Raw genomic sequence first — 12902 nt, forward strand, 5'->3', positions numbered from 1 at the left:
CCAATCGACTAACAACCGGGTTCTCACTAACCACTAAGTCAGCAGAGGTGTGTGTGGAGTAAAAAAACTTGGGTCCACTGAGCTATGGGGTTGGGGGAGGGTGTGGTGGGGGGGGTCCACAATCTGCTGCTGCCACAGAGGAGGAAAAGCCTTGGCAATGCCTCCATCCCTCGAATACCTTTGGCTTCCGGTGCATTTTTGAGGAGAGCGGCAACGACACTTTTTTAACTTGACTTCTGTCGGGAGTTTGCCCCCGAACCGCGGCAAGAATAACAATAAGCTTAAGACGCAACAGTCTTCCCCTGAGATCGCAGGGGGTAAAGGGGCCGCAGGGATGTGTGGATACATACATCGACAATGAGGAAATCCAGCCAGCACCAGGCATTAGTAAAGTACTTCTGAAAACCATAGGCCGTCCACTTCAACAACATCTCGATGATAAAGATGTACGTGAAGCACTGATCTGCGGAATCCAGGATGATTCTGATCGTCTTCCGCTGCTCAATATAGATGTCCTCAAATGCCTGGAGCAACGACAGCAACAACAACAACTTACATTTACACAGCGCCCTTCACGTGAGGTAGAGTCCCCGAGCGCTTTGGCGGTGGTAGAGTCTGACCCCGAGCCAAGAGGGAGGGAGGGAGAGGGAAGAGGATACACAGTAAAGTGAGAGTGACTGTGTGTGTGTGTGTTTCGTGGGGGAAACGTGGCTGCCAATTGCGCACAGCAGTGTCCCCACAAGGCGTGAGCCACCAATTTTATTGGGAGGGGGAGTGGGGTGGGAGGGGTTGGGGGGGGGGTGTTGTTGGCCAGTACTGCGGGATGTTGTCATCAGCAGTGAGTGGCCTGGAATACTGTGGACCTTCCTGGCTCAGGAACCGAAACGGGATGGGAGAGCGTGTGAGAGGTGGGTGTTGGGTGAGAGGTGGGTGTTGGGTGAGAGGTGGAAGGGTTGGGTGAGAGGTGGGTGTTGGGTGAGAGATGGGTGTTGGGTGAGAGGTGGGTGTTGGGTGAGAGGTGAGCGGATCGGGTGAGAGGTGAGCGGATCGGGTGAGAGGTGTGGGTGTCGGGTGAGAGGTTGGGTGTCGATGGGAGCCACTTGCGAAGTCGTACCAGAGCTCCACTGCTGAGCAGGATCATGAAGATGATGAAACTCTCAAAAATGTTGTGTTCCACGATCAGGAAGCAAGTCTTTCTCAACGTCCACCAGCGTTTCCACCAACCATCCTCTACGCTGACCTGACAGCACTTGTAGCGACGGATGCAGCCTGCAAAAGCCGTGCGGAGAAACAGCGATAATAATAACCCTTGCATTTGATACAGCGCCTCATCGCATCGTCTCGAGACGTCTCAATATGGCCTCCGCGGGGTATTACTGCAACGCGGATTGATCTGCATATTCTCTGGGCGAACCGTGGCAGCCAATTGCCCACGGCGACGTCCCCACACGCACCAACAGTCATCGGTTGAGTGACCCCATCATTATTTATTATTATTATTGATTGAATAATTATTATTATTATCTGATTTTAATTTTGTTGCTTTTTCAAGGGATTATTACCCCCCCGCGGAAAAGTTTGTGTGTGTGTGTGGGGGGGGGGGGGGGGGCGGGGGAGGAGTAGGGAAACTTGCCTAACAGTGAGCCAAAGCACCGCCCACTGCCAGTGTTAATAGTCCCGGTGTCTGGTGCACAGGCTTCTCACGACTGCTGAGATGTCTCACAGCGTTTTGTGGGGTTTACCCTGGCGGTCTCTGACCGCTGCGCCACGCCCTCCCACGCCCTTCCTGATCCCCAACCCCCTCCCCCGCCCCTCCACCCCTTCCTGATCCCAACCCCCGCCCACCCCCCCCAGCTCGGGTCGAAATCTCTGACTGTCCAGCGCCTTGGGACGTCCTCCCGACATGAAAGTCACCGTGTAAATGTGTTGTTGTTGTTGTTACCGTCAGTGAAACAGGCTTCGGGATCCAGATATTCCTCTGGTTGCTCTACTGGAGGTTCTCCCTCTCCTTCTGGCTTGATGTCAATTGTGCTTCCCTCAGAGGAACTCGTGTCGTCCAGTTTCTGTGAAGTAAAGAGGTAACATGTTATTGGAAATAATATCTGGGGGGGATACAGTCTATAGTTTGGGGACACGACATGTGCAAGCCACTGCCACGACGGTGGGTGGAAGGTGAACTGGACGGACCTTGGTCTTCTTTCGTCCAGCGAATTTGTTCTGGGACGTTTTGGAGTAATTGGGAGATTGGGGCGGGTGGAGGGAGGAGGACGGGGTGAGGGAGGGAAACAGAGACAGGAGGACAGGGGAAAGGACCTCTCACCTCTTTGCTGCCTTCAATGTCGGACTCGCTGCTGAAATCCTCGGTGTTGAGGTTCTCGAAGTCGGACTCGCCCACGGCAATGGGCACCCTGACGGTCAGGTTGGGGTTGTGGATGAAGGAGTTGTGGTCCTCGTCGATCATGTACTTCTCGACGCTGCTGCCGATTCCGCTGGTGGTCCCGTTGCCGTTCTTCTGGTAGTCCATCTCCCGGTTGATGTCTGCGCCCGTGTGGTTGCCCATGTAGTTCCCCTTCTTGTCCACGAAATCATCCAAGGGTTTGGCCTCGTCTGCATCCTTCTTCTTGAAGTGCTTCTGCACAAACTCCCGCCCGTAAGCCTTTATGAAGGCAATGCCCGTCTTGATGCGAATCACCGAGATCTGGAGGTTGTTCATCTCACCGTCATCATCAGTGGCCGCTAGATTGTCTGCGCTGAACGAGCTCAGCAGCAAAGCCAGGAAGAGGTTCAACACCTAGAATCGTAGAATAATATTTAATGATAATAATAATAATAATCCTTGCATTTGACACAGCGCCTCATCACGGCTTCGAGACGTCTCAAAGAGCTTCACGGGATACGCCGTACAGCGAATTGACTGTGTGTTTTCGTGGGAGGAACGCGACAGCCAATTGCGCCCAACGACGGCCTACAAACAGCCGTGGAATGAAGTGAGCAATTTATTATTATTATTATTATTAATATTATTTGGAGGGAATATTACCGCACGGAGAAGCGATCCGCAATTCGACTAACAACTGGGTTCCTACTTGCTGCTGGATAAACAGGCGCGCGCGCGTGTGTGTTTGTGCGTGTGTGCGCGTGTGCGTGTGTGTGGTTTGTGTGTGTGTGTGTGTGTGTGGTGTGTGTGTGTGTGTGGGGGGAGTGAGAAACTTGCCCAACATTTCGCCCAGTCCTGACCCGCCCGGGATTCGAACCCCAGTCCTCTCGCTTGCGAGGCGAGGGGCTCCGACCGCCGACTCCGCAAACATCCCCACGGTTCCAGCAGCGCCACTTACCACCAAGTTGCCGATGACCATGACCATCATGAAGACGCACAGGCACATGGCCTGCCCGGCCACCTCCATACAGTCCCACATAGTCTCGATCCACTCCCCGCACAGGACCCGGAAGACGATGAGGAAGGAGTGGAAGAAGTCGTTCATGTGCCAGCGGGGCAGGATACATTTCTCGCTGATCTTGCACACGCAGTCCTTGTACATCTTGCCGAACAGCTGCATGCCAACCACGGCAAAGATGAAGACGATAATGGCCAACACCAGGGTCAGGTTGCCAAGTGCCCCCACCGAGTTGCCGATGATCTTGATCAGCATGTTCAACGTTGGCCACGACTTGGCCAGTTTGAAGACCCTCAGCTGAAAGAACCACGGAGAAGGACATTGTGAGGTTGTGCCCGCAAACCACACACATACACACACACACGCGCGCACACAGACCCATCACCATCGCTTAAGAGTTCCAGAGTTGAGGGAGAGGGTTCCAGAGTTTGGGGGCCTGGGGTAGTGGCTGAGGGCAAAGCCGCCGATGGTGGAGTGCGACACGTTAGTAAGTGAGTTACACAAAGTGTTTGGTATTTACCAATCGGAAGGATCGGAGCACAGACAACCCAGCCACGTTCGACAGACAGAGCTCCATTAAACTCAGCGACACAATGAAGCCGTCAAATATGTTCCATCCTTCCTGGAAATAATAGTAAGGGTCCATCGCGATCAGCTTCATCATCATCTCAGCCGTGAAGATCCCTGTGAAGACCTACAAGAGAAAGAAGCCGACATCTTCTGTGAATTGTCATCTTCTTAATAATAATGATGATAATCGTAATAATAATAATAATCCTTGCATTCGATACTGCACTTTTCATGGGGAAAGGGATTGAGGGATCGAGGGAGAGACTTCCAGAGTTTCGGCTGGGGGGTTTAATGACTGATGGTGGAGTAGAGGGTAAGAGGAACAAACAGGATCTCAGACGTGTGTGTGTGTTGTGTTAAAACTCCATTTCCCCGCCGATCTCTCCCACTTTCAACCCAACATCCATCCCGGCTGTTCAACGTTAATGCCCGTTTTATCCATCCCGATTCGGGTGAAAAAAGGTCGACACGCACTTAATAATAAGGCTGCAATCCTTCCGTTTGACATCACGCCTTATCACATCATCGAGACGTCTCTAAGCGCTTCACAGGATATACCATGTGTTTTGTGGGTGAAACGCGGCAGCCGATTGTGCCCAACGACGTCCCCACAAACAGCCGTGGATTGAGTGACTCCACCTTAGTTAGTTAGTTAGTTGGTTGGTTGGTTGGTTAGTTATTTTTGGAGTTACAGTATTATTACTTGACAGATTCGATAACAACTTTCAAAAGGGAATTGGAAAAGAAAAATTTGCAAGAATATGGGATAAGAATGGGGGGAATCTGAGTGGGACTAATTAGTGGCTCTTCCAAAGGGCTGGTACAAGCACGATGGGCCGAATGGCCTCCTTTCTGAGCTGTAGGATTCTATGACACCAAAACACAGCCGGGGAAGGAGAAGACAGGAATATTCTTACCAGGTTTCCCACGCTCAACACGTCCTCAAACTGCCGTGTCATTGGGTAGTGCTCCATGGCCATGAAGAGGGTGTTGAGGACGATACAGATGGTGATGGTCAGGTCTACAAAAGGATCCATCACAATGATGTTCATAATCTCCTTAATCTTCAGCCAGGTGGGACAACATTCCCAGATCAGAAAGGTGTTGGCAAACTTGTACCAGCAAGGTGGACACTTCCTCTGAGATTCTTCAAGCTCTGTAATTATAATAATATACATATAGAGAGAAAGAATAATATAATCATGTAATGATAATCCTAATAATGATAATAATTGGGTCACGTCATCGAGACGTCTCAAAGACCCTTCGCAGAATATACTATAAAGCAGAGTAACTACGTATTTTTGTGGGCGAAACGCGGCAGCCAATTGCGCCCCGGAGTGTTTCCCCCCACCCCTCACCCCCCCCACCCTCTACCCCCCCCCCCCACACACACACACACACACACACAAACACTGGTGGATTGAGTGACCAAATTTTTTTTTTTCCCCGGAAATGAGCAAAGTGAGCAGGACACACACCTTCCAAGGTGTTGGTCAGGACACTTAAGACGCTGTTGGCTCGGTCTTTTCTCCCGAAGGATGCATTGAGTTGGTCCATGGACACCAGGAGAGAGCCAGAGTGCTTCTTTTTACCCTCCACCTCCGTCGTGGCCTGGAAAAGGGGTCAAGGTGCCCAAATGAGTTTGCTTTTGTGTGTTTGCCGGGAAAGCTCCATTGCATCTCGCATGCGTCATCCAGTAGGAAGCAGGCAAAGAAGGAGTGAGGGGCAAAAGAGAGGATGGGGTGGGGAGGGAACGAAGGGAAAGAAGAGAAGACAGCTTCAAGCAGTTCCTACTACAGTATCCGTTAAATACAGGCCTTTGTAGGTTTCCTTTTGGGTGTCTGGCACATACGGAAACCCATCACCGTTGCTTAAGAGTCTCCAAACCCAACTAAGAATCCCAGGCCTCCCGTCTACACATGGAAACCCCAGAGAGAGATTGTTGGGATGGAATACGCTCTCTCTCTCTCTCTCCCCTGGAGGGACGCCCCCCGCTTACCTAATTCCAGAGAGTACTAGGCGCAGGTTGGCGAGAACCAAGGCTTGTGGGGGTGGTGAGAGGTGGGGGAGCCCAGAGTGTGCGTTGGGGGCAACTGCTGGGAGTCTAACCAGCTAAACCCACGCATAGCTTGGCCATTGAAAGAGAGAGAGAGAGAGAGAGAGAGCGCTGTCTGGCCAAGCTTTCCTGCTGCTTATCCAGCTGGGAACCCCCTCTCTCCCCCTCCCGCCACTAAGAGGGTCAACCTGCCCCCCGTTGTGCCAGTTTTTCATTTGCACAAACATCTTCCAAAGCTCAAATGGAAAACCAATTGCACTCGGCAGAGCTTTGCCCAAACCACAGCCAAGAGACAGATGGTCATCATATTAACATTAATAATAATAATAATAATAATAATCCTGGCATTTGACCCGGCGCATCACCACATCGTTGAGATGTCTCAAAGGACACACTGTCAAGTGTAGTGACTGTGTATTTTGTGGGCGAAACTCGGCAGCCAATCGCGCACAGCGGCGTCCCCCACAAACAGCCGTGGATTGAGTGACCAAATTATTATTATTTTTATTATATTTTTGAAGGGGTGATTACCCCCGGAGAAGCGATCCGCCAATCGACCGGATAACCGGTTACTGCTGGGTAAACAGGCGGGCGGAGCGAGGGAACTGGTTGGGCTGTGCGTCTGTTGGGAACCCAGGTCCTCTCGCTTGCCAGGAGAGCGATCTAACCACTAGGCTTCCGCGCACAGCAGTGTCCCACAAACAGCGGTGGGAACCGAGCAACCGACTCGCGCAACAGTAAACCTCTCTTTGAAAGTGGTGCGTGGCATGCATCATGCTTTCCATTGATCTCTCTGTTAGAGCGATGAAGGCATGCCAGCATAGCAAACGGATAACCGGGGGTGGGGGGGGGGGTGGGGGGTGTGAGCGGGTGAGCTCCGATGAGCTGAAAGAGAAAGAGTTGGGAAGAGAAGCTATAACCTCGGAGCCCAGGAAAATGTCTTTGGGATCCATCTCGTTGAAGCCAATATCTTTTTCCACTCAAGAAACCGCACCCCCCCCCCCACCCAAAAAAAACACACAGGCGTCGCGAAATCACGGAAGGGGGAGCTTTCCATATGCGTAGATAAGGAGAAACAGTTTGATTCCTGGGCGGGTCGGGGCGATTACCTCAGGGGAGGTCTCCCCAAATTGGAAGAGAGGAAGAACTCTTGGAGCCCACATAAAGTTGATTGTGGGAGTGGGGTACAGAGACATGGTTTAACACATGCCAACACCACCCTTCCCCCCCCACCACCCCGTACCCCACACCTAGAGGAACAGGAGGAGGCCATTCAGCCCCTCGAGCCTATTCCGCTATTTTATTCCATTCACCTTTCCAAGACTGAGGTGGTTAGACGTTCGTCAGGTCAGGGGATCGAGGGATATTGGGCAAAGGCGGGTGATTGGAGATGGGGTACAGATCAGCCATGGTCTAATAGAATGGCGGAACAAGCTCAAGGGGCTGAATGGCCTTTACCTGTTCCTAGGTTTCTATAAGATCCATGGATGATCTGAATCTCAACTCAATGCCAATTACTCCCCTTTGCCCCGTATTCCCCCCCCCCCCTCCCCTCCCACCCGGCCCTGTCCCCCAAGGAAAGCAAAGGGCAAAACATGTGGGATTGCTTGGGGGTATTTGGTCGACTCGGGTATTTATTTCTGTTTGAGTGGAAAAGGATGTTGGGTAAGAGCCCCACAATGATCGATCCATCCCGTTGCCAACCAAGACATTTTCGGAAAAAAGAGAGAAAAAGATTCAGTCCCGGTTTTGTTTTTTTTGTTTCTTTTCCGTTTGTTCGTACGTTTGTTTTTGATGAACGTTTCCTTAATTGGCTCAACTCCGTTAATTAGGAGGGAAGATTTTGAGGCGGGCGGGCGGGTGGGGGGAGGGGCAGGTCGGGGCAGGAGGAGAGAAGGGGAGAGGGAGAGAGGGAGAAGGGGAGAGGAAGAAAGAGAAGGGGGTGAGAGGGGAAGAGTATACGTCCATTGTTTGTTTCACAAACCAATACTTGGCCACCATGAGAGGGCGGCGTATTCTGGTCAGGAAAAGGGAGGCAGCATTCATAGATGCAGAGTGTATTTTGGGGGGGTGGGGTGGTGGGGGGGAGTTGGGGTGGGGGTGGTTAGCTGTTGGTGGTGGGGGGGGTGGGGGGGGGGTGGGTGGTGCCTTCATGCCTAGACCGTTCTAAACATCAACGTCCTTACACTTTCATCAGTAGCCGCCTTATCTATTATCACCTCAGGCAAGAGTCGTCCACTGGGGAGTGTGGAACCCGGCCCACCAATAAGCGACACCACACCGTTGCAGTCGACCGTGCTGTGCCTCTTCCCGTTGACCGGAATGACGGGGAAGATCTTGGAGGACTTGCTGGTCTGGCTGTGCCCGCTGTAACTGTTCCTCCTGTTGGACTCCATGATGGGCACGAAGAGAGAGTTCTTCCTGTAGACGTCGCTCTCCTCCACCGTGCTGTGCTCGTCGTCGGCGAATTCCGTGTCCGATCCCGGGTCCTTGCGCTCGCGGATGCTGGAGATGCTGCTCTTGCTCTCGAACCGGGTCAGGTTGGGAGATCCCGAGATGCTGAGCTGGGACTGTGTCAACGCGAGAGAGAGAGAGAGAGAGAGGTTACATTATGCTATGTTTCGCCCACAAAACACACAGTCACTACACTTTACAGCACATCCCGTGAAGCGCTTTAAGACGTCTCCCCTCCCCTCCAAGCCAGGATGATCTCATTATTGCGTTTTGTCCTTCCCTTTCATCTTCTCCTTCCTTTGTTGTTTTTTTTTGGCACGTCTCCCCCAGTTGATGACCAATTATGAGTATTTAGGGTATTATTATCCCCGGAAAGTGATCGGCCAATCCACTAACAACCGGGTTTCTACTTACTGCCGGTAAACAGAGGCGTGTGCGCGTGTGCGTGTGCGTGTGCGTTTATCCCCGACCTGCCCGGGAATCGAACCCGGGTCCTCTCGCTTTGTGAGGTGAGCGCTCTGACCACTAAAGCTACGGGGACTCCATATAGGGCGTGTGAGGACAAGCCAAGGTCAAGATGCAGGACAACCCGGGAGCCGAGGAGAAGCCTGGAAACTAGGACACCGTGTTCTGAGGTCACGAGACATGGTTAACAAAACAACCATCTTCCTATTCGTAGAACCTTAGGAACGTTCGGCCCAGAAGAAGGCCATTGGGCCCACGATGCCCATCGACCTGAAACGTTAGTAACGTCTTCCTCTCTCCATAGATGCTGCCTAACCCCAGCGACAACAACAACAATAATAATAATCCTTGCATTCGATACAGCGCCTTAGCACGTCTTCGAGGCGTCTCAAAGCGCCGTACTCTGATTGCGTAGTGACTGCGTACCCCTCACACGAGGTAGTGTTTGCCCCCTCACCCTGCCCCACCACCCCACCCCACCCCACCTACACCCACCGCCCCACCCTCTCCCCCACCCCCCACCCCCCAAAAAAAAATGCCCGTTTACCTGGTTCATGGAATATTTCTTCCCGAACGGAAAACGGGATTCGTTGGTGAAATGGCGACTTCTTCTATCCATCCCGTAGTCTGACTCCGAGTTGACTATCTTTTCGTGGTCGCCCTTCTCCTCTCCCTCCAACTGCTCCTTGAACTGCTTGCGTTTCTTCCTTCGGTTCCGTTTCTCCTTGGCGCTCTTGGAGCTGTGTTTGGACAGCTCGGAGGAGCTTTGGGACATCCTGCCCTCGCCCTCCTCATCCAGGGCGTCTTCCGACACCGTGCCCGCCGAGGTGGCAGCCGCCGCAGCTATCTGCTCGCCCGGGGGAGAGAGGGAGGGAGGGGGAGAGGGAGAGGGAGGGAAGGAGTGGGGAGATGGAGAGAGGGGGGAGAGAGAGAGAGAGAGAGAGGGAGGGAGGGATGGGGGGAGGTAGAGGGAGAGAGGGAGAGAGAGGGGGAAGGAGGGGGAGAGGGAAACAGAGCGATGCTTTGTCAAGAAAGGAACAACAATAATCGACGAACACCCGGGTTCCTACTGACTGCTGCGTAACCAGAGACGTGTGTCCGTGTTTGTGTGTGTGTGTGTGTGCGTGTGTGTCTGTGTGTGTGTGAGTGGGGTGGGGGGGGGTGGGGGAGTATGCGCAGCATTTCGCCCTGTCCTGACCCACCCAGGAATCGAACCCGGGTCCTCTCTCTTGCGAGGCGAGGGGCTCTGACCCCTGAGCTACAGAGGGATCTCCGGGCCCACAACGATTGACGTAAATGCACTGTTTTAAATCAAAAAAATCAGATGGCCTGAAATAATAACAACAACAACAATAATCCCTGCATTTGACACACGGCCCTTATCACGTCTTCGAGACGTCTGAAAGCGCTTCGCAGTGTAAAGTGAATTGCCCGGGTGTTTTGGGGACGTTGTGGTTTGGGGTTTCGGGGTCCAGCACTGACCAGGGCGTCTTCCTGCTGTTTCTTCAGCTGTTCCAGCATCAGCTTGAACTCTAGTTCCTTCTGTTCGGCCTCCTCCAGCGTGGCCTGGTTCTGCTCCTCGTAAGCCATGGCCACCACGGCCAGGATCAAGTTGACCAGGTAGAAGGAGCCCACGAAGATCACCAGCACGAAGAAAATCATGTAGGTCTTGCCGGCCGCCCTCAGCGTCTGGGAACCCACAGCACCGCACACGGGGTTAATCGCGGAGAGGAACAGCCGTCTCGAAGACGTCGCGATAACGACAACAACAACAACAACGACGACGACGACGTGCACTTATGCGGTGCCCTCCAACCCGGATAGCGTCTCAGAGCACTTAATAATAATAATAATAACAACAACAATAATCCTGGCATTTGACCCCATCGCCCGATCACGTCTTCGAGACGTCTCAAAGCGCTTCGCGGGATACACTGTGTAGTGTAGTGACTGTGAGTGTGTGTTTTGTGGGCGAAACGCGGCAGCCGATTGCGTCAAAGCGACGTCCCTGTGTGTGTCTGTGTGTGTGTGGAGTAAGGAAACTTGCCTAAGGTTTCGCCCCGACCCGACCCGGCTGGGACTCGAACCCGGGTCCTCTGGCTTGCGAGGCGAGGGCTCTAACCCCTACACTTTGGGGCTCCGACTTATAGAGCATCCCTTCATGTCGGGGTAATGTCTCAGAGCGATTTAAACACACACTCGGGTGGGGGCGAGTGGGGGGGGGTTTGGTGGAGGTGGAGGGGGTTTGGAACACACACATGACTTACCAGTTGGTATAAGTTCTCCCAAAAGTCTTGCGTCATGAGCCGAAACAATGTCAGGAAAGCCCACCCGAAGGTGTCAAAGCTGGTGTAGCCATAATCGGGATTCCTGCCCGCCTTCATACAGGTAAAACCTTCCGGGCAATTTCTGAAATGATTTCATCATCACAGTTAAATCCCCCCTTGCGCTTGAGAAAGCCGTGGGGCGGAGGGCAAGGGCTTGCGTCTACGAGAGTCATGTTATTAATGCTAATAATTCGTAATAACCCTTTGCATCGCGATACAGCGCCTGATCGCGTCGTATGCCACGTCTTAAAAAGCGCTCCGCGGGATATAACGTCGAGCGGGGAGCTTACCCGGCGTCTGTGCCGTTCCCGCACAGTAAAGGGTCTTTGAATCCCTCCATCTTGTAGAAGTTTGCTGAGAGAAAGAACAGGCAGATGGTGCGGCTGTTAAAACCTCACGGAGATTCACAGCGCAGAACGAGCAGCAGCTCGATTTGGCCCATCGGGTCTGCGCAGACCCTTTCAGTCTCTCACCTGCTCCACATGGCTGTGGGGCGGGTGGAGGGGGAAGGGGTGGGGGTTTGAACCCACAAAACTTCTGGCCGAGGGGCGAGAGCGCAACAGACTGAGCCAGGCTCCTCTCTCTCTCGCACACATCGGCCAACTCCAACACGCGAACCAAACAACAACAACAACAAGTGACATTTACTCAGCGCCTCTCGCGTCAGGAGGAACGTCCCAAGGCTTTGGGCTGGACGGTCAGGGATTTGGACCGGGAGGGGGTTGGAGGGTAGTGGTGGTGGTGGCGGTGGGCGGGGTGGGTGGGTTTTGGAGGGTGACCGAAGGCGCGGTCGAAGTAGGAGGCCACACGAGAAGGAGAGGAAGGGGTTTCGGAGAAGATGAGAAGTTTCGCTCACTATCGTTCATGATGTACTCCTGGAAATTGAACAGCCTGGTTCCATTCTCGTCCGTCATGTTAAAATATAAGGGATCCGGTGGCCAGAATACACACTTGTGTCTCAAGGTCCCCATGAACAACTGGAGTCCGATCAGAGCGAAGACACTCAAGCAGAATACAGTCAATATCATCACATCGGAAAGCTTCTTGACTGACTGGATCAGAGCTCCCACAATGGTCTTAAGACCTGGCAGAGGGCAGTAGGGACGGGGAGAGAGAGAGAGAGAGATGAGAGCAGAGTTAAGGGGTAATAGGAGGCGTATAAGGCGTCCGAGGCATCACGCACGCACACACTCGCAAGCACGCCCCCCGATCACTCCGTTTCCCCCTCTCCCCCCCATCTCCCCCCCCCTCCCCCCCCCACCCCGATCTAGAAGGAGCATTCTGCCAATAACATGCAAGTAGCAAGCGGTGTGAAGTGCCAACCGTTTGATAAGAACACTCGTATCGCGCCGGCCCCCGCCGTTTGACCCGGCGCCTTATCACGTCGTTGAGACGTCCCAAAGCGCTTACACAGGATACACTGTCAGGCGTAGTGACTGTTTGTTTTGTGGGCGAAACACGGCAGCCGATTGTGCTCGAACAGTTGTGGACTGAAGGGACCAGATTATTATTATTATTTTTATTTGAAGGGATTATTGCCCCCGGAAAGCGATCTGCCAATCGACTAACCAGGGAGTTCCTACTTACCCCTCGTAAACAGGGTGTGTGTGTGTGTGTGTGTGTGTGTGTGTG

The 12902-nt window shown here is 53.0% G+C and overlaps 1 protein-coding gene across 1 annotated transcript; it reads right to left on the reverse strand.

Moving 5' to 3' along the window:
- Positions 1-281: 281 nt before the first annotated feature.
- On the reverse strand, positions 282-12373 carry LOC103190110 (sodium channel protein type 8 subunit alpha; the record flags this gene model as incomplete). Its single annotated transcript, XM_042346705.1, has 14 exons — positions 282-524; positions 1115-1269; positions 1943-2063; positions 2321-2791; positions 3336-3692; positions 3916-4089; positions 4883-5121; positions 5447-5579; positions 8244-8594; positions 9491-9790; positions 10426-10632; positions 11211-11352; positions 11561-11624; positions 12127-12373. Coding segments are annotated over 14 exons (3204 nt in total), but the record flags the coding sequence as incomplete, so codon positions are not given.
- Between the last annotated feature and the right edge of the window lie 529 nt (positions 12374-12902).

This window comes from Callorhinchus milii, unplaced genomic scaffold, assembly GCF_018977255.1.
Source record: "Callorhinchus milii isolate IMCB2004 unplaced genomic scaffold, IMCB_Cmil_1.0 Scaffold1409, whole genome shotgun sequence".
Lineage (NCBI taxonomy): Eukaryota > Metazoa > Chordata > Chondrichthyes > Chimaeriformes > Callorhinchidae > Callorhinchus > Callorhinchus milii.